The sequence below is a fragment of the Mesoplodon mirus genome (genome assembly GCF_964341445.2).
Source record: "Mesoplodon mirus genome assembly, chromosome: 8".
Taxonomy (NCBI): Eukaryota; Metazoa; Chordata; class Mammalia; order Artiodactyla; family Ziphiidae; genus Mesoplodon; species Mesoplodon mirus.
This window is the reverse complement of record NC_138984.1, coordinates 53,560,473-53,586,958: the sequence shown is the minus strand read 5'-3', so window position 1 is coordinate 53,586,958 and position 26,486 is coordinate 53,560,473. Positions and strand designations below refer to the sequence as shown.

At 37.3% G+C, this 26,486-nt stretch overlaps 1 protein-coding gene across 2 annotated transcripts in view; it reads left to right on the top strand.

Moving 5' to 3' along the window:
* Nucleotides 1-26,486, top strand: part of DARS1 (aspartyl-tRNA synthetase 1) — a 68,312-nt gene that overhangs the window by 28,924 nt on the left and 12,902 nt on the right. For both annotated transcript variants that reach the window (XM_082630758.1, XM_082630757.1), the window contains exons 5-10: nt 8,729-8,831; nt 12,188-12,268; nt 13,282-13,341; nt 14,858-14,969; nt 16,040-16,174; nt 18,294-18,441. In XM_082630758.1, coding sequence (XP_082486884.1) covers nt 8,729-8,831; nt 12,188-12,268; nt 13,282-13,341; nt 14,858-14,969; nt 16,040-16,174; nt 18,294-18,441 — 639 coding nt within the window. The remainder of the gene's footprint in view (nt 1-8,728; nt 8,832-12,187; nt 12,269-13,281; nt 13,342-14,857; nt 14,970-16,039; nt 16,175-18,293; nt 18,442-26,486) is intronic.

Here is a 26,486-nt window from a genome sequence, read left to right as displayed (position 1 = left end):
AGAGGGAAGGGGCGAGGGGAGTTACCATGGAATGGAATGGGTACAGAGCTTCTGTTTGGGATGATGAAAAAGTTCTGGAAACGGATGGTGGTGATAGTTGCACAACAATGTGAAAGGATTAATGTCACTGAAGTGTACACTCAAAACTGGTTAAAATGGCAAATTTTATGTTACATATATTCTACCAAAAATTTTTTAAACGCCCTATGTGTGTATGTTTGTACCTGTATTATGGAAAGCTTAAAAGGATGCATTCTGTATTGTCAAGGATGGGAGCATAGAATGGGAGCCATCTTTTACTTTATATACCTATATGTTGTTTAACCACGTTATATAAGTAATAAGCGTTAAATCTGCAATAATAACACAAACAAATAAAAAAAAATAAATAAACAAACAACTGCATGCAGAGGCATGTTACAGGTCCTATGATGGAAGTATATGTATATATCATCCACAGTTGAGGCCCAGAGGGTGGTGAGCATTTGGGTACCCCTTGAGCATCATGTGGATAAGTTGGTGAACATAGGCGAGGTTATTATAGTGTTCTGGATTGCAGCTCTTTGAACAACTGTACCTAGATAGTTTATACCTCTTTGTTGGAATGAGGTACTTATCTATTGGATCAGAAACAGAACTCCTATATTGGCCCTGTCCAGTTCAACATTTGTATTGAAAACTTTGATAAATATGTGCTTTAAAAGTAGGTCTAGGGCTTCCCTGGTGGCGCAGTGGTTGAGAGTCCGCCTGCCGATGCAGGGGACACGGGTTCGTGCCCCGGTCCGGGAAGATCCCACATGCCACAGAGTGGCTAGGCCCGTGAACCATGGCAGCTGAACCTGCGCGTCCGGAGCCTGTGCTCCTCAACGGGAGAGGCCACAACAGTGAGAGGCCTGCGTACCGCAAAAAAAAAAAAAAAAAAAAAAAAAAAAAGTAGGTCTAAAATCTGGTGTCAAAAGTTCCTAGTTTAAAAAAAAAAAAATTCCTAGTTTATGGGATTAATTCTTCTAAGCTAAATATAACTTTAAGTAATAACTTTGTTCTCTTTTATACAAAGATTCTGATGTATATATGTTGAGGCTGGCAACAACAGAACATCAAGATACATCAGCGTTACCGGAGAAGGCAGTATGATTCTTGGGCATTTTGAAAACTATTTGTGAAGGGCCTGTTATTTTCAGTTTCTTTCACATAAGCTATAAAGGAATCTGGCAGCTCATGAGCTTCTAAAAATGAGAATGCATTATTTCAAAGTGAGCTGATGTTGCATTCTGGAGTATTTAAAATTTGGTGCTAATTTGTAAGTCTGTAACAGAACTGTCGAGTGCAGTATCCAGTACATGATCTTACTAGCTGTGTGATCTCGGGCTAATTACTTGACCTTTCAGAGTCTCAGTTTTTTCAACTATAAATTGTTAGTAGCACCTACCTTCACACAGGAACTGGAACATAAAAGGAAATTGCCAGAGTGACATGGGAATAATAATACTTTAGGTATTTGTATATATTAAGATCAGTTTCATTTGAGCTGTAAAAATAAAACTGCTTCTTCAACCTTAAATATGGAGAACATGAACAAAACTAATGTAGAAGAATGACACAAAATTTATGATGCATTCCATATTTTTTGCAAATGAAAAAAAATGTGGAGGAGTATAGTAAACAGTGATTATAGGAAGAAGGGGTTGGGTATATGATGGGGAACTTAAAATTTTAAATTTACACGTTATTTAACATTGGAATTGTTAACAATAGAAAAGTATATTCTTTTACAATAAAAAAATAAGTTTTTGAAATAATGTTTAGAAAACACTGTTTAAGAAATAACTTAAAGATATAAGAGCAGGGGCTTCCCTGGTGGCGCAGTGGCTGAGAATCTGCCTGCTAATGCAGGGGACACGGGTTCGAGCCCTGGTCTGGGAGGATCCCACATGCCGCAGAGCAACTAGGCCCGTGAGCCACAACTACTGAGCCTGCACGTCTGGAGCCTGTGCTCCACAACAAGAGAGACCCGCACACCGCGATGAAGAGTGGCCCCCGCTTGCCACAACTAGAGAAAGCCCTCGCACAGAAATGAAGACCCAACACAGCAAAAATAAATTAATTAATTAATAAACTCCTACCCCCAACATCTTCTTTAAAAAATATATATATATATATATATATATAAGAGCAAACCTTGCCATTTTCCATCCCTCACTGGTGAGGGGTAGTGTGAATTGGGGGTGATTATTCTTTGTTCTCCAAGAGGACTTGTCAGAGTCAGAACCTCCCACTGGGACCCAGTGACAACAAAATAGATGAAGTACTTCTTTCCCAGATCTATTTCTCCACCATTTGTATGCAAGATGGTGACCTCTTTGACTAGAGTCCCATACTGTTAAATTCCTTTTCACCTATAAATCAGCTACCCTCACCAACAGCCTTTTCTCAGTCGTTGTGATTCTTATGCCCTATCCCAGTGTTCTCCAAAGTGTGATTTGCTCAAGATTACCCACTGAAGGAAAGAAAATAATTAAACTTGTTTCTTTCCTTTCCTTCCTTCCTTTTTGATCTGAAAGTGTAAGAAAAATTTTGAGTTTTTCTAATAGTTAATTTATAGATAAACACTGGGCCTATCACTTGGATTGCATTTCAGAAGGTCACACGTCACTTATAGCATGTAAGGTCTCTGAAGGAAGACTGCAGGATTCCAGTAACACAAAGGTGCTAACACTGGTACCCCAACCCTCTGGTTCACTTTCTGCATATTGTAGCCAATTGAAGTTTACTGTGCCTGGCTAACTGGTTTGGGGGGATTATATTTATTTATATTTATTAAAATAACAGACTGACCCTCAGAAAATGGACAAAGGATTTCTATCAAGAGACTATAGAATGAAGGTAAAACTTAAAACATATGCACAACAAGAAAATGCTAACACTGACACTTACCGTGTGGGATCTTTGTATCAGCCATATTATGAAATGGTGGTGGTGGTGTTTTAATGATAATCCAGTCAGATCTGACAAGATTTCATTACTCCCTTAGCTAGATAGAAATTATCAGGAAAACTGTGAAGTATGGATTTGCTATTGCTAATTATGGATCATTATTGCTAATTATGAATCTCCAAGTTTATATTTGCCTAAAGCTAATATTTACATTTAGTATTACATGTATATAATTTTAAAATAAATAAAATATATACATATTGAGGTGCATACTCCCCATTTTTTTTTACTGGTAAAGTAAATCAGATTATCAAAAATGTAGATAGCTGCTCAACCCTATAGTTGATATATTAACTATCTATAGCTATTATTATTAAGCCTATATGTGAGGTTAATGTCTGTCTATTAACCCTATAGTTTATATATTTAAGTATTCTCTCCTTTTTGAAGCATGTTACTTTCTTGGACCTCTGATGCCATTCATTTCGTTTTTGGGGGGTTTTTTTTAAGTCTCTTCTTCTCTCCCACCTAGAGTTCTGTCATGATCTTCAGCATTTCTGAAGGATAGTAAACAATAGGTATAAGTGAGATTTGCCCCCCAAAAACTGATTTGTGTGACAAAACCAAGAAGTAATTCCAGATAAGTTGTTTTAAGATTGTTTTAGGCAGTGCTGATTTTGAAATGTGTTTATAACCCCTACGTCCTTACCTTGAGTAGTCAATTTGAAGAGGCCAGTTTTGGATAAATTCTGCTGTATTTGATAAGAAATGGATAAATTCTGCTGTATTTGATAAGAAATCAACCCTAATGTTTCATAGTCAAATTTTGTGTATCTGTTTTTTTTAAATCTCTTTACAATGCATAATACCCACTGTAGGTTTGCAGTGTGTATGTGATGATATACAACATTAAAGAATAAGGCAGTACGCAGTAGTGCATTATTTTAGACTGTGAAGCTTACTTCCTTCAAGTACTGAAACTATTTTGACAACTTTAACAGACTCTTTGAAGCCTGTTTTTTTACATTCTTCCTTTTCCTTAATGGCACAAGGCCACTATTGTGAATGTCTATTACTGTGCTAGATTATAATGTGGTGTTTGCCACTTTCATGTTTTTGTTTGTTTTGCTTTGTTTTTTTTTTTTTTGTTTTTGTTTTTGTTTTTTGCGGTACGCGGGCCTCTCACTGTTGTGGCCTCTCCCATTGCGGAGCACAGGCTCCAGACGCGCAGGCTCTGCGGCCATGGCTCACGGGCCCAGCCGCTCCGCGGCATGTGGGATCTTCCCGGACCGGGGCACGAACCCGTGTCCCCTGCATCGGCAGGCGGACTCTCAACCAGTGCACCACCGGGGAAGCCCTTGCTTTGTTTTTTAATATATATTCTTCAGCAGTCAGCTGTTACTTAATATAACAGTTGTGCCTGCTTCTAATAGTTCCAACACATTTTTTTTAGTCTGTTGCTTCTTACGTAATATAGACATGAAAACTTACAATCAAGATTGATAGAACTACAGATAACGGAAGTATCCCTGTGGTTATTAGGGAGGCCCTAAATAGTAAACCGTATGGCACTCATGTTGGAAAGATGGTATTTTATTCCTTCAGATAACCGAGTACTGTTTGTTTTTCTCCCCAAGTTGCATGGGGTTTTTATGTTGCTTTTTTTAATTTATTTTATTTATTTTGGGCTGTGTTGGGTCTTCGTTTCTGTGCGAGGGCTTTCTCTAGATGCGACGAGCGGGGGCCACTGTTCGTCACCGTGCGCAGGCCTCTCACTGTCGCGGCCTCTCTTGTTGCGGAGCACAGGTTCCAGACGCGCAGGCTCAGTAGTTGTGGCTCACGGGCCTAGTTGCTCCACGACATGTGGGATCTTCCCAGACCAGGGCTTGAACCCGTGTCCCCTGCATTGGCAGGCAGATTCTTAACCACTGTGCCACCAGGGAAGCCCCAAGTTGTGTGTTTTATAAATGCTTCAGTAATTCATACATTATATCATTTGTTTAAAAATTGAAAAAGCCCACAAACTTGATAGCCCACTCAAAATATTTTTATAATTTACTTTATATAAAGAATGGAGATTTTTACAATTTTTTTTCCTAAAGGCAGTTTATGTTCAAAGTAAACAAATGAAATTGAACGGTTGACAGTTCCTAATAGATGACATAAAATCTTTTGTGCTTATTAAGGCATTTTTAATATCAAGGCTCTACTAATTTTATTTGTAGAGTGGTTCCTTATATGCAGGGGGTAAAAGGCTGGTTGGAAAATGAAAGAGGTATAAAAAAACGCTGTGACAGTGTGTTTTGGGAGGTGTTGGTAATAATAAAAATAGCTGACTCAGCTCTTGAAAAGATATTTTTAATTTACTTCATCCATTTCTCCTACTATAAAGTAGTTCCCAGGAAGCTCCCAGGAGCTTCCACCATGGATTTGTTTTTTATTTCCTGCCATATCATCTATAAAAACTGAAGGCTTTTAGTTGCCTGTTAGACATAACAAGACGTAGTGACATATTAGTTTCAAAATGTAAAGCAGACTTTAATAGGATCTTTTTATGGCAGCAGTCAACCTGTAGTCTATATACAATATAGTATTTAGCCATCTTAACACACAGTGTCAGTTAAAATCATGTTAGACTTTTTCTACAAAGTGGAATTTTATCCTTCTATTGGCAGTTAGCTTATTCAAGTATTCCAATACCTCTTGAATTGAGTCTAATTATACACACACATATACACATAAAGCCTGCATAATCTTTTACTAGTTTGAACTAACAAGTTCTAGTCTGACCCTTTTTCATAAATTTGACTCTTTTTAATTTTGTTTTAATGTTTTTTGCTTCTGAATTCATTCACATCAACAATAGGGATAGATAGACATAGATGAGGATATAGAGATAGAGATATTAGAACTAAATTACTTTACCAAGATCTAAGTCTGCTATTCTATTAATAGTATATAGCTGCTAGAAATAATACGGAAAAATACTGAGATCGGAAGGGCAAAAAAATTAATTATAGGAATCTTCTATATCTAGTTAATCCCACCTTCTTTATGCAGTAGAGCAATTTGTGATAGCAGAAGTTTAGCTTTGGCCCTAGCTTAGAAATATGTCAGGTTTTCAGAAGTTCTTTTGTGAGTTGTTTAGTACTGGAAACAATGTTTAAACTAGTGGTAGTTTTCTAGTCTAGCTGATCAAGTATTTTAGCACATAATATTGAATTAATGAACTAAAGGTAGTCTTAGTTTCAAGTTTCAGGTTCTGGATAAAAGGCGTCATCTGGTTACTTTTGAGAGAGGAAGAAAAGAAAATTTTGTTTTCTTCGATTGGACTGTCAGCTAGCCTTGGGCAGTATATTTGACCACATTCCAGCTTCTTTTTGGAAGGACACTCGCTTAGTGCTCAATCCTTAAGAGTAGATATGTTTAACGTGAAGTTGGCTTGAAAAAAACTTCCTAGTAACTTCCTCTTACTAGGGAGTCCAAGGGGGTGAGGTAAGAGAACCAGGTGAGTCAGGGACATAGCCGGACCGTCTCAGGGTGGGGCTCTAGTAGGGGCAGGTCAGGTTACTCCATGAAGCAATACACTGATTAGTAAGGAAGAGAAAACCTTCCTCATAGAAACATGTGAGATAAGCAGCAGAATTCTCACAAGGTCTGAATTATATACTCAGGTATCAAGCTTACCCATGCAAACAGATGAAGCAATGGTAGGTGGCAGTCATATTGAAGAAAGATTCAATGACCCCAGATTCCCAGTATTAGAAGGCCCTTTTATCAATAAACTGAAGCCCTTGATCCCCTCATGTCTCAGAGGAGTCTTATTTTAGTTCACCAACCACCTCTTTTACCATAATAAATTTTGAGTTTCTTCAGTACACAAGATTTTTAGCTAGATATTAGGTAATAGGTCTAGTGCAGAAGATTTATGAGAGTGCAAGAAGTATGTGTACTGTTGATTTTTTTTTTAAGGTAGTTGGTAACAGAGGTTATAGAACTCCAGGCAGTGTAGCAAAGTGAAAATTTTTCTGTCTTAGTTCACCATTTTTCACCTATTATCTTCATTATGATCCTTTTCCAACCCAAATGTTTGTTGAAGTGGATTGTAGTGTTCTCCTGTGTAAAATAAGTATTGTTAGATTTCTGGAATCTTGTCAAATCACACCACAACTACTAAGGACCCAGTTCCTTATCAGAATGAATAGACTTTTTCTTAGGAAAGTTATATCTTGTTGCTTTGCTTTGTTTAGATTCTGGTCATCCATCTTGCAGGATTTTAAGTAGGGACTTGAGCCATGAGACCATAACACAAAAGTTAACTGGGGCTTATGATAGCAGGTAAACAGGGAGTCCAGGACAGATTTTCCTAATCCATTTTTGCCCTTTCTGTTACGCCAGCTGCCGCAGGAAATCCACTCTTTCCCAGTTGTCACTTTGGCATTTTTCTTCCTTCCTTCTCTTTTCAACTCACTTCTACAGCTCCAGTTACCACCTGAGAGTTTTTTTTTTAATAAATTTATTTATTTGTTTGTTTGTTTATTTATGGCTGCATTGGGTCTTCGTTGCGGTGCGCTGGCTTCTCTTGTTGCAGAGTCCAGGTTCTAGGTGCATGAGCTTCATTAGTTGTGGCACGCAGACTCAGTATTTGTGGCACACGGGCTTAGTTGCTCCGTGGCATGTGGGCCTTCCCAGACCAGGGCTCCAACCCGTGTCCTCTGCATTGGCAGGTGGATTCTTAACCACTGTGCCACCAGGGAAGTCCCTGCAAGTTTTAATTAATAGTTTTACACGGGGAATTGCCTTTGGCCAATTGAGCTGCCATCATACCGACATCACTCTCCAAGATCTGAAAGTTAAATCTTATCCTTTTCCACAAATGTACTATGACACAAATAATTATCTCAGAATTTGAGTGTCTGGTGTTCAAAATTCAAGTTTGTTACAAAATTAAACTGGTCAGGAGATGCATTTATTTTATTCTTAGTATATATTAAGCTTCATATAGATATTCTTAAATAGAATTACACATTCCAATAGGCTATCTGTCACAAATCCAATGACAGTGTGTACTCAGAAACTATAGGCAATGAGGATTTAATCGCAGCACCCTAATGTCCTCTTATTACCTTGAAATCTTTTCAGTTGACCTTCTATTATTTAATTCCATTACATACCAGTAATTGCATTTACTGAAGCCAGTGTTTCTCCTTATAGGAAATGCTGATCTTAGTAAATTTCAACTATAGGCAGGGAAATGTTCTTTAATAAATAATTGAGGACTTCCCTGGTGGTCCAGCAGTTAAGACTCCAAGCTCCCAATGCAGGGGGCCTGGGTTCGTTCCCCGGTCAGGGAACTAGATCCCGCATGCATGCCGCGACTAAGAGTCTACATGCCACAACTTAGATCCCACACATGGCAATGAAGGTCCTGTGTGCTGCAACTATGACCCGGCGCAGCCAAATAAAATAAATAAATATAAAAATAAAAATAAAATAAAATAATAATTGAAAGACTTTTTCACAGTTCAGTCCTGGTCCTGTTACCCCTGATGTCTAGAGTATTTTATATATAGTAACTAAATTATGGAATCTGGAAAATCATCTCCTCAAGAAATCTCACAAGGTGTGCTACATAGTAGCTTATTGTAAATAGGTTAAAGAGACTGGCTTTATCTCAAGTGGCTTACTATGTTAAAGAAGAGTTTAATATATTCAGCTTTACTGTTGCAACATCAAATGAATTCTGACACCTCTGATGAGATGATTAAAGTTGGACATTTTTTTCTTTCGACAGCATTAACAAAGAGAGCATCATAGATGTGGAAGGTGTTGTGAGAAAAGTGAATCAGAAAATTGGAAGCTGTACGCAGCAAGATGTAGAGTTACATGTTCAAAAGGTAATTTTTTTCAAAATATAAAATTGTATACAGAAATAGATGAATAGTTCTTATCACTAGATACATCAAGTCTATATGTTCTTTTTTAATTTTTGGCTGCATTGGGTCTTCATTGCTGTGCACAGGCTTTCTCTAGTTGCAGTGAGCGGGGGCTATTCTTCATTACAGTACACGGGCTTCTCATTGCGGGGGCTTCTCTTGTTGTGGAGCACGGGCTCTAGTCTAGGCGTGCAGGCTTCAGTGGTTGTGGCACGTGGGCTCAGTAGTTGTGGCTTGCGGGCTCTAGAGCGCAGGCTCAGTAGTTGTGGCACACGGGCTTAGTTGCTCCACAGCATGTGGGATCTTCCTGGACCAGGGCTCGAACCCGTGTCCCCTGCATTGGCAGGAGGATTCTTAATCACTGTACCACCAGGGAAATCCCTATATGTTCTTAATAATTAGAGTGGATGTAAAATATTGAGATTTATAAATTGATTACTGACTCAGTTAGCTTTTGTTATATAACAAACCACCTCAATACTTAGCGACTTAAAACAACAAAAACATTTATTTGCTCATGATTCTGTGCAATTTGGGAATGAGGTCAGCCTATCTGGGATGGCTCATCTGCACCACATGACATTGCCTGGGGTCACTGATATTTCTGGGACGTCTCCCTGTGGCCTCTCCTCATCCAGCAGGCTTGCCCAGCCTTGTTGACATGGTACATCTACCATAGTCACATATGGAAAAGGATAAAACACATCTAAAAAGCTTTATTCACTATTATGAACCTATTTTGCTGTGAACTTTCTTTTAATGATGTACTTCTGAAGGCTGATTAGTTATACTAACTCTTAATCATTATATTTCCTTATAATCATTGTATTTCTACTATTTTACAGTATAAAGAAGTCAAGAGACAATACTATATTGGACTTACATTCCAGCAATAACTTTTTCATACAAGATTTATCCCACATCATTTTCTTAGACATAAAAACTAAAAATGCTTACCATCATTGACTTTTAAAATCTTATAAGTGAACTTGCATGTATTTAATACTATTGAAATAATCCTGCAATTTTGAACCTGCAGTCTCAGATCCAGGTCTAGTTTATGTCTACAATATTCATCATTGAATTTCTTTTACAGAGTAGTCCTTTCCCATCCTTACCCGTGTGTGTGTGTGTGTGTGTGTATGTGTGTGTATGTGTGTATAGGCGCGCGCATGAGTGTGCACACATATATGGGATAGAACAGACAGACAGATACAGAAAGACAGATTCATCCATACACAGTAATTTGGGAGTAAGGTTGTATTTAATTGAAATTGACTGTCACGGAGCTCTTCAAGACTTAGAAAATCTTGCATTTTTTACCGACCTAACTTGCCAAATTACTTTGTTCTCTTTGTGTAAGTCTTATTTCAAACTAACCCCTCCATGAAGTCTGCAACCTAGTAAAGGCAAACTGACCTAAAGGTGTGCTCACCAAAAAAAAAAAACCCAAAAAACCCTATCTTCGAATAACATGTTTTTCAACACTTGAATAAATAAGATTTTAGTGAGTAGAGCAAATAAATGTATTTTTTAAATATTCTAATTAGGGGCTTCCCTGGTGGCGCAGTGGTTGAGAGTCCGCCTGCCGATGCAGGGGACACGGGTTCGTGCCCCAGTCCGGGAAGATCCCACATGCCGCGGAGCGGCTAGGCCCATGAGCCATGGCCCCTGGGCCTGCACGTCCGGAGCCTGTGCTCCGCAACAGGAGAGGCCCGCGTACCGCAAAAAAAAAAAAATCTAATTATCTAGTGTTTGGTTCAACCTTAATAAACGTTAAATATAAAGCCTAAAGAGCTTACCCACATATTTTGCCTGAATAAAAATAATTATAAAGTATCTCACAAAGCATAAAATATTGTATACGAAATAGAATTTTGTAATAAGCAGTGACTCTCTTTTATCATTTATTTATTCAGCCAGCAGTTACTGAGTATATACTTTGTGCCAAGCACTATGTGAAGTTCTGGAGATGAAAGTGCTCACGACCTAATGAAGGAGATGATGAATTTCTAGTAGTTAGAAAAATGAAAGAGGTAGCTGTCCAGTTCTCCAATTTTGCATTGGAGATCAAGTTTCTGTTAACTCATCAAAGGGAAGCATGACAACTTGGGTATAGGGGGTGGTGACAGATAATTCTATTTTAATGCTATGAAGAGGACTGGAGTACCCTTCTGATACTTTTTCTTCAAGTGTCTGAGCTGAATGCTAAATGTGATTTACCAACTGGAAGAATATAATTTCCTTTCTGGAATTAACTAAATAAGGTCTATTTCCCTCTTGCGCTTTAGCAGGTTTTCCAGGCATAGTTGGGAATAACTAATAGGGTAACATGTTTTTTTAAGAGTGGCTAAAAAATCCCAAGCTCATTCATTATGACCTAACTGCTTTTTTTTTTTTTTTCTTTTTTTGCGGTACGCGGGCCTCTCACTGTTGTGGCCTCTCCCGTTGAGGAGCACAGGCTCTGGACGCGCAGGCTCAGCGGCCATGGCCCACGGGCCCAGCCACTCCGCGGCATGTGGGATCTTCCCGGACTGGGGCACGAACCCATGTCCCCTGCATCGGCAGGCGGTCTCTCAACCACTGCACCACCAGGGAATCCCCCTAACTGCTTTTTAGCACTAAAATGTGCAGTTAGTGTGAGTTAGGGATTTTAACACCATAAAGGAACACCTTCTACAGCAGCTCCCAACCAGGAGAGCAGCAGGAAATGAGCTATAACATACTTGATGAAAGAAAGCAGTGAGGGATATTTAGAAAACGAATGAGGAAAGGAAAGAGAGGTACAGCAGAATTGAGCTGACTTTGGTCCTAGTGGTAGAAATGGCCAGATGCTATTAACAATTATAATAACTTATTTGTTAATGGCTCTTTCAAACGAGCAAAGTGTTTTCTTATTCATTATTCCATTTGATTCCTACCGCAGACCTTATTTTACAGAAGACTGTTGAAGCGCTAGGTAAAGTGATTTGCCTAACAACAGCTTTTATGTGACAAAGAGAGGCCTTAAGCCAGACCCCTCGACTCCAGTTATTACTTATTTAAGACATTGGTATGCACCTTATAGTTTACAAAGTATTTGTACCTATGTTATCTCATTTGACTATTCCAGCAACCCAGGGATGTACACAAGAAATATTATTATCTCCATTTTATAGGTGAAAAAACATGTACCATCTTTGATTTTAGCAAGTAGTTTCAGTTAAAGATGTATGCAAACATTGTTTCTCATGTTAAGTCAACTGTAGATTTTTTTTAAACAAAAGATAACAGGTTTTGTGTGTTTCTTGATATTTTTGGTAATCTCTCACTTTCAGATTTATGTGATCAGTTCAGCTGAACCCCGCCTGCCCCTGCAGCTGGACGATGCCGTTCGTCCTGAGGTGGAAGGAGAAGAGGTGAAAATTATACCTTTGAAATAATGTGTTTCCTCTGTATGTTTAGTTTGCAAAACATTGAAAACTTGATGTGCTACTTTTGTAGGAAGGGTACCTATGAATTGATTTGAGCTTCATTTTTATTTAAACGTACTCTTACATTAACAATTCTCAAACTTTTTGGTCTCAGGATTCCTTTACATTCTTAAAAATAATTGACCCCACAAGCTTTTGTTTTTGTAGGTATACCTATCAATATTTACAGTATTAGAAGTTAAAACAAAATTTTTAATATTTATGACATTATTAAAAATAATATAATTAGATTATGTGTCTGTATTCCTATATAAATAATAAAAACAGCAGTAACATTTTATGAAAAGTATTTTCAAAAACAAAAAATAATTTAGTGTCAAGAGTGACATTGTGTCACATGTCTACATTGTTGGTAATATCTGGCTCAATACACAACAATTAGATTTTCATATCTGCCTCTACATTCATTCTGTTGTGATAGCACACATCATGAAGCCTTTGGAAACTTTCTCAATATAGTCAGGAAAAAATGAGAGTGAAAAGGTATTATTATGAAAAATAAGCTTGACTTAACAGACTCCCTGAAAGTGTATCGGGTACCTTCACTGGTGCCCTGAACATACTTTGAGAACCACTGTTCTATGTCAGCTTTTATCTGTTCCTTCACTCTTCAACTAGCAGGTAAAATCCAGGGATCAATGAAGGTGCCGGTTGTTAATTATTCTGATATCCCAATAATGAATCAAGGGGTTTGGGGGCAGCAGGTGGAAAAAAAGCATTAACCTCAGTTCATTCTCATTTCTCTTCTTTCTAGCTCTTCCTTTTAACAATAACTTCTCTCTGGCTCCACTTCTTGTATCTTGGATCTTTGATTTGGGGGTATAACATGAACACACGTGAACACACCTATTCTTACTTAAAAATTAACATGGCTTCTGCGAGTGTTGTTTGTGTCCTTAAAAAAATTAGTAAAATCTGTTTTTTCATCTTTTTTTTAGGAAGGAAGAGCTACTGTTAACCAAGATACAAGATTAGACAACAGAGTCATTGATCTTAGGGTATGCCTCATTTGTTTATTTAGTGACATGATTGTGCTGACATCAAGGTGGGCAAGGATACCATACCTGACTGAGGTTTATAGAAAAAAATCAGCATTTGCCTGTATGTAATATGATAATACAAGAAGTAATTTACCTTTCTGACTGACCCTTCCCCTAAAAAGAATTGTAGGCAACAAGGACAGTTGAGTAATAGTTCACAAGATACTGACTTGCTTCATGTTAAAATGACAAAGGAACATGAAGCTAATAAATGGTCTTGCTTCCAGGTAGTACCTGTTTCAAACAAGGTAGTCAACAAGTGAAAACATAACCATTAATATCACTACAAAATTGTGAAAGAAGTTATGTGTACATTTTAGAACGACCAGGTGGAGATTAGTAGTTAATGCCTCAACTCTTTGAATTTGATCTGAGCACAGAGTTAATAATAATAACAAAGAAGTAGTTGGCCCTGGTGGTTTATATAGTAATCTCATAGGTCTTCTGTTTCCCTTTCTGGTTTGGTAGCAAGTGAAAGAGTTCAGTGGTTTCATCATTGTAGTAAAACCAATGTCATCTCTCTTTCTTAATGTTTGACCATATCATCCTCCTTTACTTAAATAATCTACCTAAAACTTAAATGCTCTGTCACATTAAGAGTTCTTTCCAACCTTTCTGCCCTTATTGTACGCTCATGTTTCCCCTGATTATTTGCTTTTTGTCTGCTTTTACCTTTTCCATTTTAATTTATAGTATATAGAAAAGGCTAGCAATAATCAAGTCCTTTTGGTACTGCCTAGAAACCTCAGGTTTTTCATAATTTTTGCCACAGTACTTAGACATCCTACTGTATTTGCTATTTGCTCACACAAGTTATTGGTTGTGCCTCTAGAATTTGGCCTGAAGAGTATTTTTCTTTGACCCCAATTTTTTTTTAATTTAAATTCATTGCCATCATTGAAAAATGGAGGGTTTTCGCATTAAATCTATATGGCTTTTCTTAAAAAGTTGGAGGTGAACCCATCAATACTGGGCCCATGTAGCAAAATTAGCTAGTACTCTATATTGAGCATTCTGTTCTCTACCGTGCCCTGCACCACCCAGGAAGTACCATACATTCATTCCATTTGTTATTTGTCTGGCCCTTGTAAGCATTCATCTTTTTAACCCCTACTTTGACTTTACATTTTGGGAAACATTCTATACATAAGTAACTTGAAATCTTTTACACACCTTAGATTATGTCTAAACTACTATCTAATTTAACCCCAAACCAGTTTTTTAATAGACTCTCAGTTTAGCAAAGTCAAGAGCTGGAGAGGTTGGAAATAAAGGGAAAAATTTGCATTCTCCTTCTATAATATGAAAAATTCCAAGATATATCCTTATATTGATTGTCATGTAACCTAACTTTTCTCTCATATAATGAATTGTTTTCTCTATGAACTTTCCAGGCAGGTGGCCTGATTAGAAAATACTCCATCTCAGTTAATGTGTCAAATTGATTTAATTAGGTTTTATTATTGTCTTATAGACGTCAACTAGTCAGGCAGTCTTCCGTTTCCAGTCTGGCATCTGCCATCTTTTCCGAGAAACTTTAATTAACAAGGGTTTTGTGGAGATCCAAACTCCTAAAATCATCTCAGGTATGCTTTAAGATATTTCTCTTAGTTTTTTAAAATAAATTGCTTTCCCCCAAGTTGATTCATATTAGGTTTTTTTGTTTATTTGTTTGTTTGTTTTTTGCGGTACGCGGGCCTCTCACTGCCGTGGCCTCTCCCGTTGTGGAGCACAGGCTCCGGACACGCAGGCCCAGCGGCCATGGCCCACGGGCCCAGCCGCTCCACGGCACGTGGGATCCTCCCGGACCGGGGCACAAACCCGCGTTCCCTGCATTGGCAGGCGGACTCTCGACCACTGCGCCACCAGGGAAGCCCCATATTAGGTTTTCATTTTGGTTTTGGTTTTTTAATTTGAGACTCCCAAGTGTCCCTTGAGGTTTATTGCCATGAGACTATTTTGAAGACTATGCTATATAGCAGCAATCACACATCACTAACACCAGTAATACTAAATTCCCTTATTTCAGGAGTCATTATGTGATAATGATTATAAAATGAGGCAATAACACATGAAGCAGTATTTTTATTAATGTAAGGTACACCAGAAACTACTTTCCTTATGTAGGTTTCTTTCTAATTGGTATTGCAGTTGTTTTTTGTATAAACTACATTGTAAAATTACTAAATACTACAGATGGGAAAATCTCATTAATTCTCATTGTTACATGAGAAACTTACATTAATTATTCTTAACCATTTAACCTTTTTAGATTTACTTAAATAACAAGAAAAAGTATGTTATAATTTAATTATAAATTAAAAATTGAACATTACATTATTGATAATTAGAAAATTATTAAGAATATCACCTTTTTTCCTTTAAAAAAATTTTTTTACAACTCCAGAGTAGCTTTAATAGATTTGAAATTGATGCAGAAAGAGAGCATATATATCCAAAGAAGTAAGTCTGTCCTAAATATAAACTGTTTAGAATCAGGTATAAGACATATATAGATTATGGTTTCTCTGCAATTCTTGATTTTCCAGGTTTTTTTGTTTTGTTTTAGTGAAGTACTTGAATCAGTAGTATAAACTTTTTACTGGAAGTTTGCGTTGATAAGCTTACAGTTAATTATAACGTGTTTTCATTTCAGCTGCCAGTGAAGGAGGAGCCAATGTATTTACTGTGTCATATTTTAAAAATAATGCATACCTGGCTCAGTCTCCACAGCTGTACAAGCAAATGTGTATTTGTGCTGATTTTGAGAAGGTTTTCTGTATTGGACCAGGTAAGGTTTTTGGCAGTTACGGTTTTCTCAAAATTCATTAATTGTACCATAGTAATGGTTTTAGAAACACATTTTACATAAAAACATTTTGAAAGCTTAAATCCTTTTATATGCTGACTACATAAACACTAGACCTGGAGGTAAAAATGACAAGGTACTTAGGTAGACATTCTAAATAATGTATTTTGTTGTCCTTGATAGCTCCTTTACTACTGTTGTAAGTTTACAAATGTGCCACTGTTTACTTCACTACTGATTTTATTGCAAAGCTGTTCTGTTTTACTATTACTGTTTATACTGTTCTTAGTATTGATAATATGCTAAAGTCCATTAGAAATTACTACAAATGTCTGATATTTAATAGATTATATTAACATGTTTTTTAAGATATAGTTGTGACAAGTCAAACATGGACACATAATCATGTGGCAAATTCTTTTATTTATTTATTTATTTATTTATTTATTGGCTGCATTGGGTCTTTGTTGCTATGCGTGGGCTTTCTCTGGTTGCGGCAAAGGGGGGCTACTCTTCATTGCAGTGCATGTGGGCTTCTCATTGCGGTGGCTTCTTTTGTTGTAGAGCACAGGCTGTAGGTGCATGGGCTTCAGTAGTTGTGGCTCGCGGGCTCTAGAGCGCAGGCTCAGTAGTTGTAGCTCACGGGCCCAGCCGCTCCGCGGCATGTGGGGCTTTCCCAGACTAGGGCTTGAACCCACATCCCCTGTATTGGCAGGCGGATTCTTAACCACTGCGCCACCAGGGAAGTCCAGCAAACTCTTTTATGAAGCTAATTATAAGCAAAAACTAGCTTTACTTCATTCTTTAAAACTTACCAAATTACTTTATATATGTAAGTTTTTTGATAGCTTAATAAAAATTAAATACCTGCTAATAGAGAAACTGAAAATATCATTAAGTTTCTTAATTTTCTGAATTCATTAAACAATTATATGTTGAACACCTGCTGCATATACCTAGAGCCTTGCTCTAGGTTCCATGTACATAAAAGGAGAATCAGCCAGTACTTTTCAAATGTTAATGTGCACATGAATCACCTGGGGACCTTGTTAAAATGCAGATTCTGACCAGTAGGTCTGTGGTGAGGCTTGAGATTCTGCAATTCTCACAAACTTCCAGGTACTGCTGATGCTGCTGATTTGCAGACAGACCATGCTTTGAGTGACAAGGGAATAAACATTGTCCCTGCTTCCAAGACAGAATGAGACATGCATTCATAGAGCAGTCACAGGGAGTAATCAAGTGATTTTCACAGCAAAAAATCAGATTGTGCTGTACAATCAGCAGATTGGCGTTAATTATATAGTGTAGATAGTGTAAAAAAAGAGAGAAGATGGAATTTGCTAGAGTCACCATAAAAGAGAATTCATACTGAAGTAGGTTCTAAGGACAGAGTGGGAGATATAGACAATGGAGATGACATTCTAGTCAGAGGAAGCAGGATGAGTAAAGTGCATGGGAGAAAATAAAAATAAGACTAGTTAATATTAAGAAATGGGAAATACAGGGTAGGACTAAATTATGAAAGCATAAAGGTTTTAGACATTTTGTCATTTTATGTCTTATTACAGTAGTCATTTGGGAACCATTGTAAGTTACTGAGCAAGGATGTTTTATAGGAATATCAGTCTTGCAGTGGTATGAAAAATGGAGCAGAGCTAGAGTCAGGAAGGCTGGAAAGGAGGAAAGTGCAGTGAGGATAATAAGAACTGGACTGAGGTAATGGCTGGAGTGTGTATAATGTTACTTCATTTGCACAGATTGCATTTAGCTTGAGTCCAGTTTTAATAAAATTGAGAACTCACTATATTGAATCTATTTTAATTATTGAGAAGGCACTTCAGGATCTTGCATTCCCTTGGGATTTTCATGAGCCTCATTTATTAATTTACATTTGTTACAGCTTTTACATGACTGTAGGAATTTGTAATGATCTTGCCGTCCATGAGAACAGATATCTTATCAAAGATTTTTCCGACCCTATAATGATAATGAAAATAGTGACATTGGAGTACTAGTAAATAGGATTTGATATTTGAATCCCAATTTCTCCAAAATTTAAAACAACATGTACTATGCATTTCTTTTATTAATGTTACAGTATTCAGAGCTGAAGACTCTAATACCCACAGACATCTAACTGAGTTTGTTGGTTTGGATATTGAAATGGCTTTTAATTACCATTACCATGAAGTTGTGGAAGAAATTGCTGACACTTTAGTACAAATATTCAAAGGACTTCAAGAAAGGTAAAAAAATATATATTTTATAGCCTTAGATGGATATAATTTTCAAATCAGCTTAAGTTCTTCAAAATAAAGCAATTCTGAAATATGTAAACTAAGTTTTTATTGGGAAGAGGAAAAAAAAGACTTGCCAGTTAGTTGATCAGTTAATTAGTGGAAAAATCCACACTCGAAATATTAACTTCTGAATCCTAGTCAGTTGGGACTACAGCTAGTTAACCTAATCTTCGTGGAGAAGTTTACCAGATTGTGAATTGCCTAACTATATTTGTTTTTTCCTCTATATTGACATCCTGAATTTCTCAGAAATAGAGCATGTGTTACTTTTATAGCAGTTTATTACTTGGGAAGTACTGTGGGGTTCAGAGCTTGGATTCAGCTAGATCCAGGTTGTGGGATCAAATCCCAACTCTGCTATTATCTGTGTGGGCGTTGTGCAAGTTAACTCTGTGCCTCAGTTTCCTCTGCTGTTTTAAGTGACGATAATATTACTACTTAACTCAGAGGTCAAGAGTCCCTTTAGTCTTTCAGTTTCTAATCTTTACTAAATCTGTGTAAATTAAGCCTGTGTCAGGAATGTTAATTCTTAGATCAATTAATATTTACAATGAGTGCTCAGTAGAGATTAGAAACTAGTATACTGAAGGGACTTTCAGCTTATTTGGGCCTGGTGAATTGACACATTTATAGAAAATTATTAGGCATGTTCTGGGTGTTCAGAAAATTGAATTATGTAAAATGTTCACTTCAGGTACACCCTCTAAACTGGCAGATAGTTTCTCGCTCAAAAGGACGTTGAAAGTTGTTTACTTGTGATAATGTTTACAATAGAGAAAATAAGAAAAGAAGATGGAAAGCAGGTTAACTAGGATCAAGAGAGTCTTTTTTTTTTTCTTTTTGCCATACTTGTGACAGTACTGCAAGTATTAAGTTGGATATAACAGATTTATCTAGCACTTTGATAGCTGACAAAGGACTGTATTTGAAATTTCTATTTGAAGACCACTGATTTAACTATTAGTTGATGTATTTGGATATGTTTCATTAATACTTAAAGAGTTCAAAAATATTTTGAAACTTTTTTACACCATTGCAAGTCTAATGAGTAATTTCAAGAACATAGAAATTAATCATTGATCTTATAAAAATACTGTAGCATAGCACCAGTATTTTCCAGGCATTCTATTCATTGCGTTGTACCTTTGATGAATAGTTAATTGTATACAGCCTTTTTTTTCCCTAATGACATTTATTGTTTTCTTTCTGATTTTATTAATACAAGCAATACATATTTATTGCAGACAGCTAGAAGTAAAAGCATAAAGATTAACAATTACCCATAATCCCACCCCCCAGAGATAACCACCATTAACATTTTGATGCATTTTTAAAAATTGAGGTGTAATTGACCTACATCACTATGTTAGTTCCAGTGCACAACACAGTGATTCCATATTTCTGTGCATTACAAAATGATCGCCATGATATGTCTAGTTACCATCTGTCACCATACAAAGCTTTTACAATACAATTGACTATATTCCTCATGCTGTGGATTTTATCCCCATGACTTTTTTTTTGGAACTGGAAATTTATTCTTCTTAATCCCCCTTACCTATTCCAGTCATCCCCCAAACCCCCTTCTTCCACTGTGGTCTGCTAGTTCTCTGTGGCGTCTGTTTCTGTTTTGTTATGTTTCTTAATTTCTTTTGTTTTTTAAATTCCCCATATAAATGAAATCATACAGTATTTGTCTTTCTCTGTCTGACTTACTTCGTTTAGCATAATACCCTCTAGATTCATCCATGTTGTTGCAGATGACAAGATTTCATTCCTTTTATGGCAAGTAATATTCCACTGTGTATATATACACTACATCTTCTTTATTCATCTGTCAGTGGACACTTAGGTTGCTTCCATATCTTGGCTATTGTAATCATAATGCTGGAGTAAACATAGGGGTGTATATATATTTTTGAATTGGTGTTTTTATTTCTTCAGAAAAATATCCAGAATTGGAACTGCTGGATTGTACCTATTTTTAATTTTTTGAGGAACCTCTATACTGTTCTCTATAATGGCTGTATCACTTTACATTCCTACCAACAGTACACAAGGGTTTCCTTTCCTCCACATTCTCACCAGAACTTATTATTTGTTGTCTTTTTGATAATAGTCATTCTGACAGGTGTGAGGTGATATCTCATTGCAGTTTCGATTTGTATTTCCCTGATGATTAGCAACACTGAGCATCTTTCCATGTGTCTGTTGCCCATCTGTGTGTCTTCTTTGTAAAAATGTCTACTCAGATGCTCTGCCCATGTTTAAATTGGGTTTTTTGGTTTTTTGATGTTGAGTTGTATGAGTAATTTGTATATTTTGGATATCAACCCCTTATCAGATATATCATTTGCAAATATCTTCTCCCATTCAGTAGGCAGCATTTCCATTTTGTTAATAGTTTCCTTCACTGTGCAAAAGCGCTTTAGTTTAATGTAGTCCCATTTGTTTATTATTGCTTTTGTTTCCCTTGCCTGAGGAGACAGATCCAAAAAAATATTGCTAAGGCCAATGTCATTGAACGTAATGCCTATGTTTTCTTCTAGGACTTTTATGGGTTCGGGTCTTATATTTAGGTCTTCAGTGCATTTTGAGTTTATTTTTGTACATGGTGTGAGAAAGTCCAGTTTGATTCTTTGACAAGTAGCTATCCAGTTTTCCCACCACCATTTATTGAAGAGGCTTTTTTTTCCCCATTGTATATGCTTGCCTCCTTTGTTGTAGATTAATTGACCATATAAGTGTGGGTTAATTTCTGAGCTCTCTGGGGTTAATTTCTGAGCTCTCTGTTGTCTTCCATTGATCTGTGTGTCTGTTTTTGTACCAGTACCATACTGCTTGGATGATGGTAGCTTTGTAGTATAGTTTGAGTCAGGAAGCATGATACCTCCAGCTTTGTTCTTCATTCAAGATTGTTTGGGCTGTTCAGGTCTTTTCTGTTTCCATGCAACTTTTAGAATTATTTGTTCTAGTTCTGTGGAAAAATGCCACTTTTATTTTGCTAGGGATTGCATTGAATCTGTAGATTGCCTAGAGTAGTATGGTCATTTTAACAATATTAATTCCTCCAATCCATGAACATGGTATATCTTTCCATTTGTTTGTATCATCTTCACTTTCTCTCATCAGTGTCTTATAGTATTCTGAGTACAGGTCTTTTACCTCCTTGGTTAGATTTATTCCTAGATATTTTAATCTTTGTAATGCAGTTGTAAATGGGATTGTTTTCTTAATTCCTTTTTCTGATAATTAAATATTATTGTATAGAAACACAACAGATTTCTGTATATTAATTTTGTACCCTGCAACTTTACTGAATTCATTGGTGAGTGCTAATAGTTTTCTGGAGTCATCTTTAGGATTTTCTATGTATAGTATCATGTCATCTGAACCGGTGACAGTTTTACTTCTTTCCATTTGGATTCCTTTTATATCTTTTTCTTGTCTGATTGCTGTGGCTAGGACTTCCAATTCTGTGTTGAATTAAAGTGACAAGAGTGGGCACCTTTATCTTGTTCCTGATCTTGGAGAAAATACTTTTAGCTTTTCACCATTGAGTATGATATTAGCTTTGGGCTTGTCATTATGGCCTTATGTTGAGGTATGTTCCCTCTGTATGCACTTTGTTGAGAGTTTTTATCATAAATGGATATTGAATTTTGTCAGAAGGTTTTCTGTATCTGTTGAGATGATAATATGATTTTTATTCCTCAGTTTGTTGGTGTGGTGTATCACATTGATTGATTTGTGGATGTTGAACCATCTTTGCATTCCTGGGATAAATCCCACTTGATCGTGATGTATGATCCTTTTCATGTATTGTTGGCTTCAGTTTGCTAGTTTTTAAGGATTTTTGCATCTATGTTTATCGGGGATATGGGCGTATGGTTTTCTTTTTTTGTCTGGTTTTGGTGTCAGTGTGATGCTGGCCTTATATAATGAGTTTGGAAGTGTTTCTTCCTCTGTAATTTTTTTTGAATAGGTTGAGAAATATATGTGTTAATTCTTCTTCAAAAGTTTGATAGAATTCACCTGTGTAGCCATCTGGTCTTGGACTTTTGTTTGTTGGGAGTTTTTTTTATTACTGATTCAATATCATCATAGTTGGTCCATTCATGTTTTCTGTTTCTTCCTGATTCAGTCTTGGGAGATTTTATAGGAGATTTTATAGGATCTCTAGGAGTTTGTCCATTTCTTCTAGGTTGTTCATTTTATTGGCATATAGCTATTCATAGTAATCTCTTACGATCCTTTGTATTTCTGTGGTGTTGATTGTAACTTCTTTTTCATTTCTGATGATATTGATTTGGGTTCTCTTTTTTTCTTGATGAGTCTGGCTAAAGTTTTATCAATTTTATCTTTTCAAAGAACCATTTCTTGATTTCATTGATCTTTCCTTTTTTTTTAAGTCTCTTAATTCATTTATTTTTCACTCTGATCATTATTACTTTTTTCCATATAGTAACCTTGGGTTTTGCTTGTTTCTAATTTCTTCATGTGTAAGTTTAGCTTGTTTGAGATTTTTCTTATTTCCTGAGGTAGGCTTGTATCGCTATAAATTTCCCTCTTAGAACTACTTTGGCTGCATTCTGTAGATTTTGGATTGATGTGTTTTCATTTTCATTTGTCTCCAGGTATTTTTTTATTTCCTCTTTCATATCTTCTGTAACCCATTGGTTGTTGAGAACCATATTGTTTAGCCTTTATGTATTAGTGGTTTTTGCAGGTTTTTTTCTTGTAGTTGATTTCTAGTCTCATTGCATGTGGTCGGAAAAAATGCTTGATAGGAATTTAATCTTCTTAAATTTATTGAGACTTGTTTTGTGGCCTACCATGTGATCTATCCTGGAGAATGTTCCATGTGTACTTGAAAATAATGTGCATTCTGCTACTTTTGGATGGAATGTTCTCTCTATATATACATCTATTATTAAGTCCATTTGGTCTGATGTGTCATTTAAGGTCAGTGTTTCCTTACTGATTTTCTGTTTGGGTGATGTGTCTACTGATGTAAGTGGGGTGTTAAAGTCCCCTACTGTTTTGTGTTATTGTCAGTTTCTCCCTTATGTTTGTTAATACTTGCTTTATGTATTTAGGTGCTCCTATGTTGGATGCATATATATTTATAATTGTTAGATCTTCTTGTTGGATTGATCCCTTTATCATTATGTAATGTCCTTCTCATTTCCATTTGCATGGAATACTTTTTTCCATCCCCTCACTTTCAGTCTGAGTATATCTTTAGATGTGAAGTGAGTCTTGGAAGCAGCATATTTGTGGGTCTTGTTTATCCATTCAGCCACTCTGTGTCTTTTGTTTGGAGCATTTAGTCCATTTACATTCAAAGTAATTATTGATAGGTATGTTTTTACTGCCATTTTGTGACTTGCTTTTGGGTTGTTTTTGTATTTCTATTTTGTTCTTCTTTTTGCTTTCTTCTTCCCTGTGATTTGATGACTATCTTTAGTGTTAATATGAATTCCTTTCTCTTTTGTGTGTCTGTATCTGTTATAGATTTTTGGCTTATGGTTACCATGAGGTTTATATATAGCAACTTATGTACATACATTATTATTTTAAGTTGATCTCTCAAGTTCAAATGCATTTCAATAACCCTGTGTTTTTACTCTCCTCCTCCACATTTAATGTTTTTGACATCATATTTTATGTCTTTTTATTTTGTGTATTTTTATTTATTTATTTATTTTTTAGTGGTACGCGGGCCTCTCACTGCTGTGGCCTCTCCCGCTATGGAGCACAGGCTCCGGATGCGCAGGCTCAGCAGCCATGGCTCATGGGCCCAGCCGCTCCACGGCATGTGGGATCCTCCCAGCCCGGGGCACAAACCCACGTCACGAACCCGCGTCCCCTGCATCGGCAGGTGGACTCCCAACCACTGCACCACCAGAGAAGCCCTATTTTGTGTATTTCTTAACTTATTGTGGATATAGATGATTTTACTACTTTTGTCTTTTTTTTTTTTTTTTTTTTTTTTTCTTTTTGCAGTATGCGGGCCTCTCACTGTTGTGGCCTCTCCCGTTGCGGAGCACAGGCTCCGGATGCGCAGGCCCAGCGGCCATGGCTCACGGGCCCAGCTGCTCCGTGGCATGTGGGATCCTCCCAGACCGGGGCACGAACCCGTATCCCCTGCATCGGCAGGCGGACTCTCAACCACTGCGCCACCAGGGAGGCCCTACTTTTGTCTTTTAACCTTCCTGCTAGCCTTATATGTGGTTGATCTACTACCTTTACCATATATTTGCCTTTACCAATGAGAATTTTTCTTTGTAATTTTCCTATTTCTAGTTGTGGCCTTCTGATTGTTTGTTTTTGGCTGCTCTGCGCAGCTTGCGGTACCTTACTTCCCTGACCAGGGATTGAACCCGGCCTCCACAGTGGAAGTGTGGAGTCTTAACCACTGGACCACCAGAGAATTCCCTAGTTGTGGCCTTTCTTTCCCCATTTGAGAAGTCCCTTTAACGTTTCTTACAAAGCCAGTTTTGTGGTACTGAACTCTTAGCTTTTGCTTGTCTGTAAAACACTTTATCTTTCCTTTAAATTTGAATGATAGCCTCCCTTGCCAGATAGAGTATTCTTGATTGTAGGTTTATTAACTTCAATTACTTTAAATATATGGTTCCATTCCCTTCTGGCCTACAAAGTTTCTGCTAAAAAGTCAGCCGACAGTTTTATAGGAGTTCCTTTGTATGTATCTAGTTACTTTTCCCTTGCTGCTTTTAATATTCTCTGTATTTAATTTTTGCCTAATTACACTGTGACTTGGTGTGGACCTCTTTGGGTTGATCTTATTTGGGACTGTCTGTACTTCGTGGACCTGGATATCTGTTTCCTTGCCAAGGTTAGGGAAGTTTTCTGCTATTGTGTCTTCAAATGCGTTCTCTGCCACTTTTTTCTCCTTCTGACACCCCTATAATGTGAATGTTAGTCTGCTTGATGTTGTCCCAGAGGTCACTTAAACTGTCCTCTTTTTTTTTTTTTTTTTTTTTTTTTTTGCTGTACGCGGGCCTCTCACTGCCGTGGCCTCTCCCGCTGCAGAGCACAGGCTCCGGACGCACAGGCCCAGCGGCCATGGCTCACGGGCCCAGCCGCTCCGCGGCATATGGGATCCTCCCAGACCGGGGCACGAACCCGCATCCCCTGCATCGGCAGGCGGACTCTCAACCACCGCGCCACCAGGGAGGCCCCTGTCCTCATTTTTTTTTTTTAAATTCTTTTTTTCTGTTCAACTTGAGTGGTTTAGACTACTTTGTCTTCCAGTTCACTAAATTGTTCCTCTGTATCATCTAATCTACTGTTGATTCCTTCTAGTGTATTTATTTGTTACTATATTCTTCATCTCTGTTTGGTTCTTCTTATATTTAATAACTGTTAAACTTCTCATTGTGTTTATCTATTCTCCTCTCAAGTGAATTGAGCATCTTTATGACCATTACCTTGATTTTTTTTTTTTTTTTTTGTCATGCTGCATGGCTTATGAGATCTTAGCTCCCCAACCAGGGATTGAACCCAGGCCCCCACAGTCAAAGCACCAAGTTCTAACCATTGGACCACCACCAGGGAATTCCCTACCTTGAACTCTTTATTGGGTAAATTGCTTATCTCCACTTCACTTAGCTCTTCTTCTGGGGTTTTATCTTGTTCCTTTGTTTTGAAAATATTCCAGTATCACCTTATTTTGCCTGATTCTCTGTTTTTATTTCTATGTATTAGGTAGGTTGATTATGTTTCTTGATCTTGGAGAAGTGGCCCTATGTAGGAGACATCGTATAGGGCCCAGCAGCACACTCACCTCTGTTCACCAGAGCGATATGCTCTAGGGGGTGCCTGCGGTATGAGCTGTGTAGGCCCTTCTGTTATGGCAGGGCTGACTTCTGTGGGCATGCTGATAGGCTTGGCTGGCCCCCAGCCCAGTTGGTTGCCAAGCGCTGCCTAGTGCAGAGCCTGCTGGTTACTGGTGGGCAGCACAG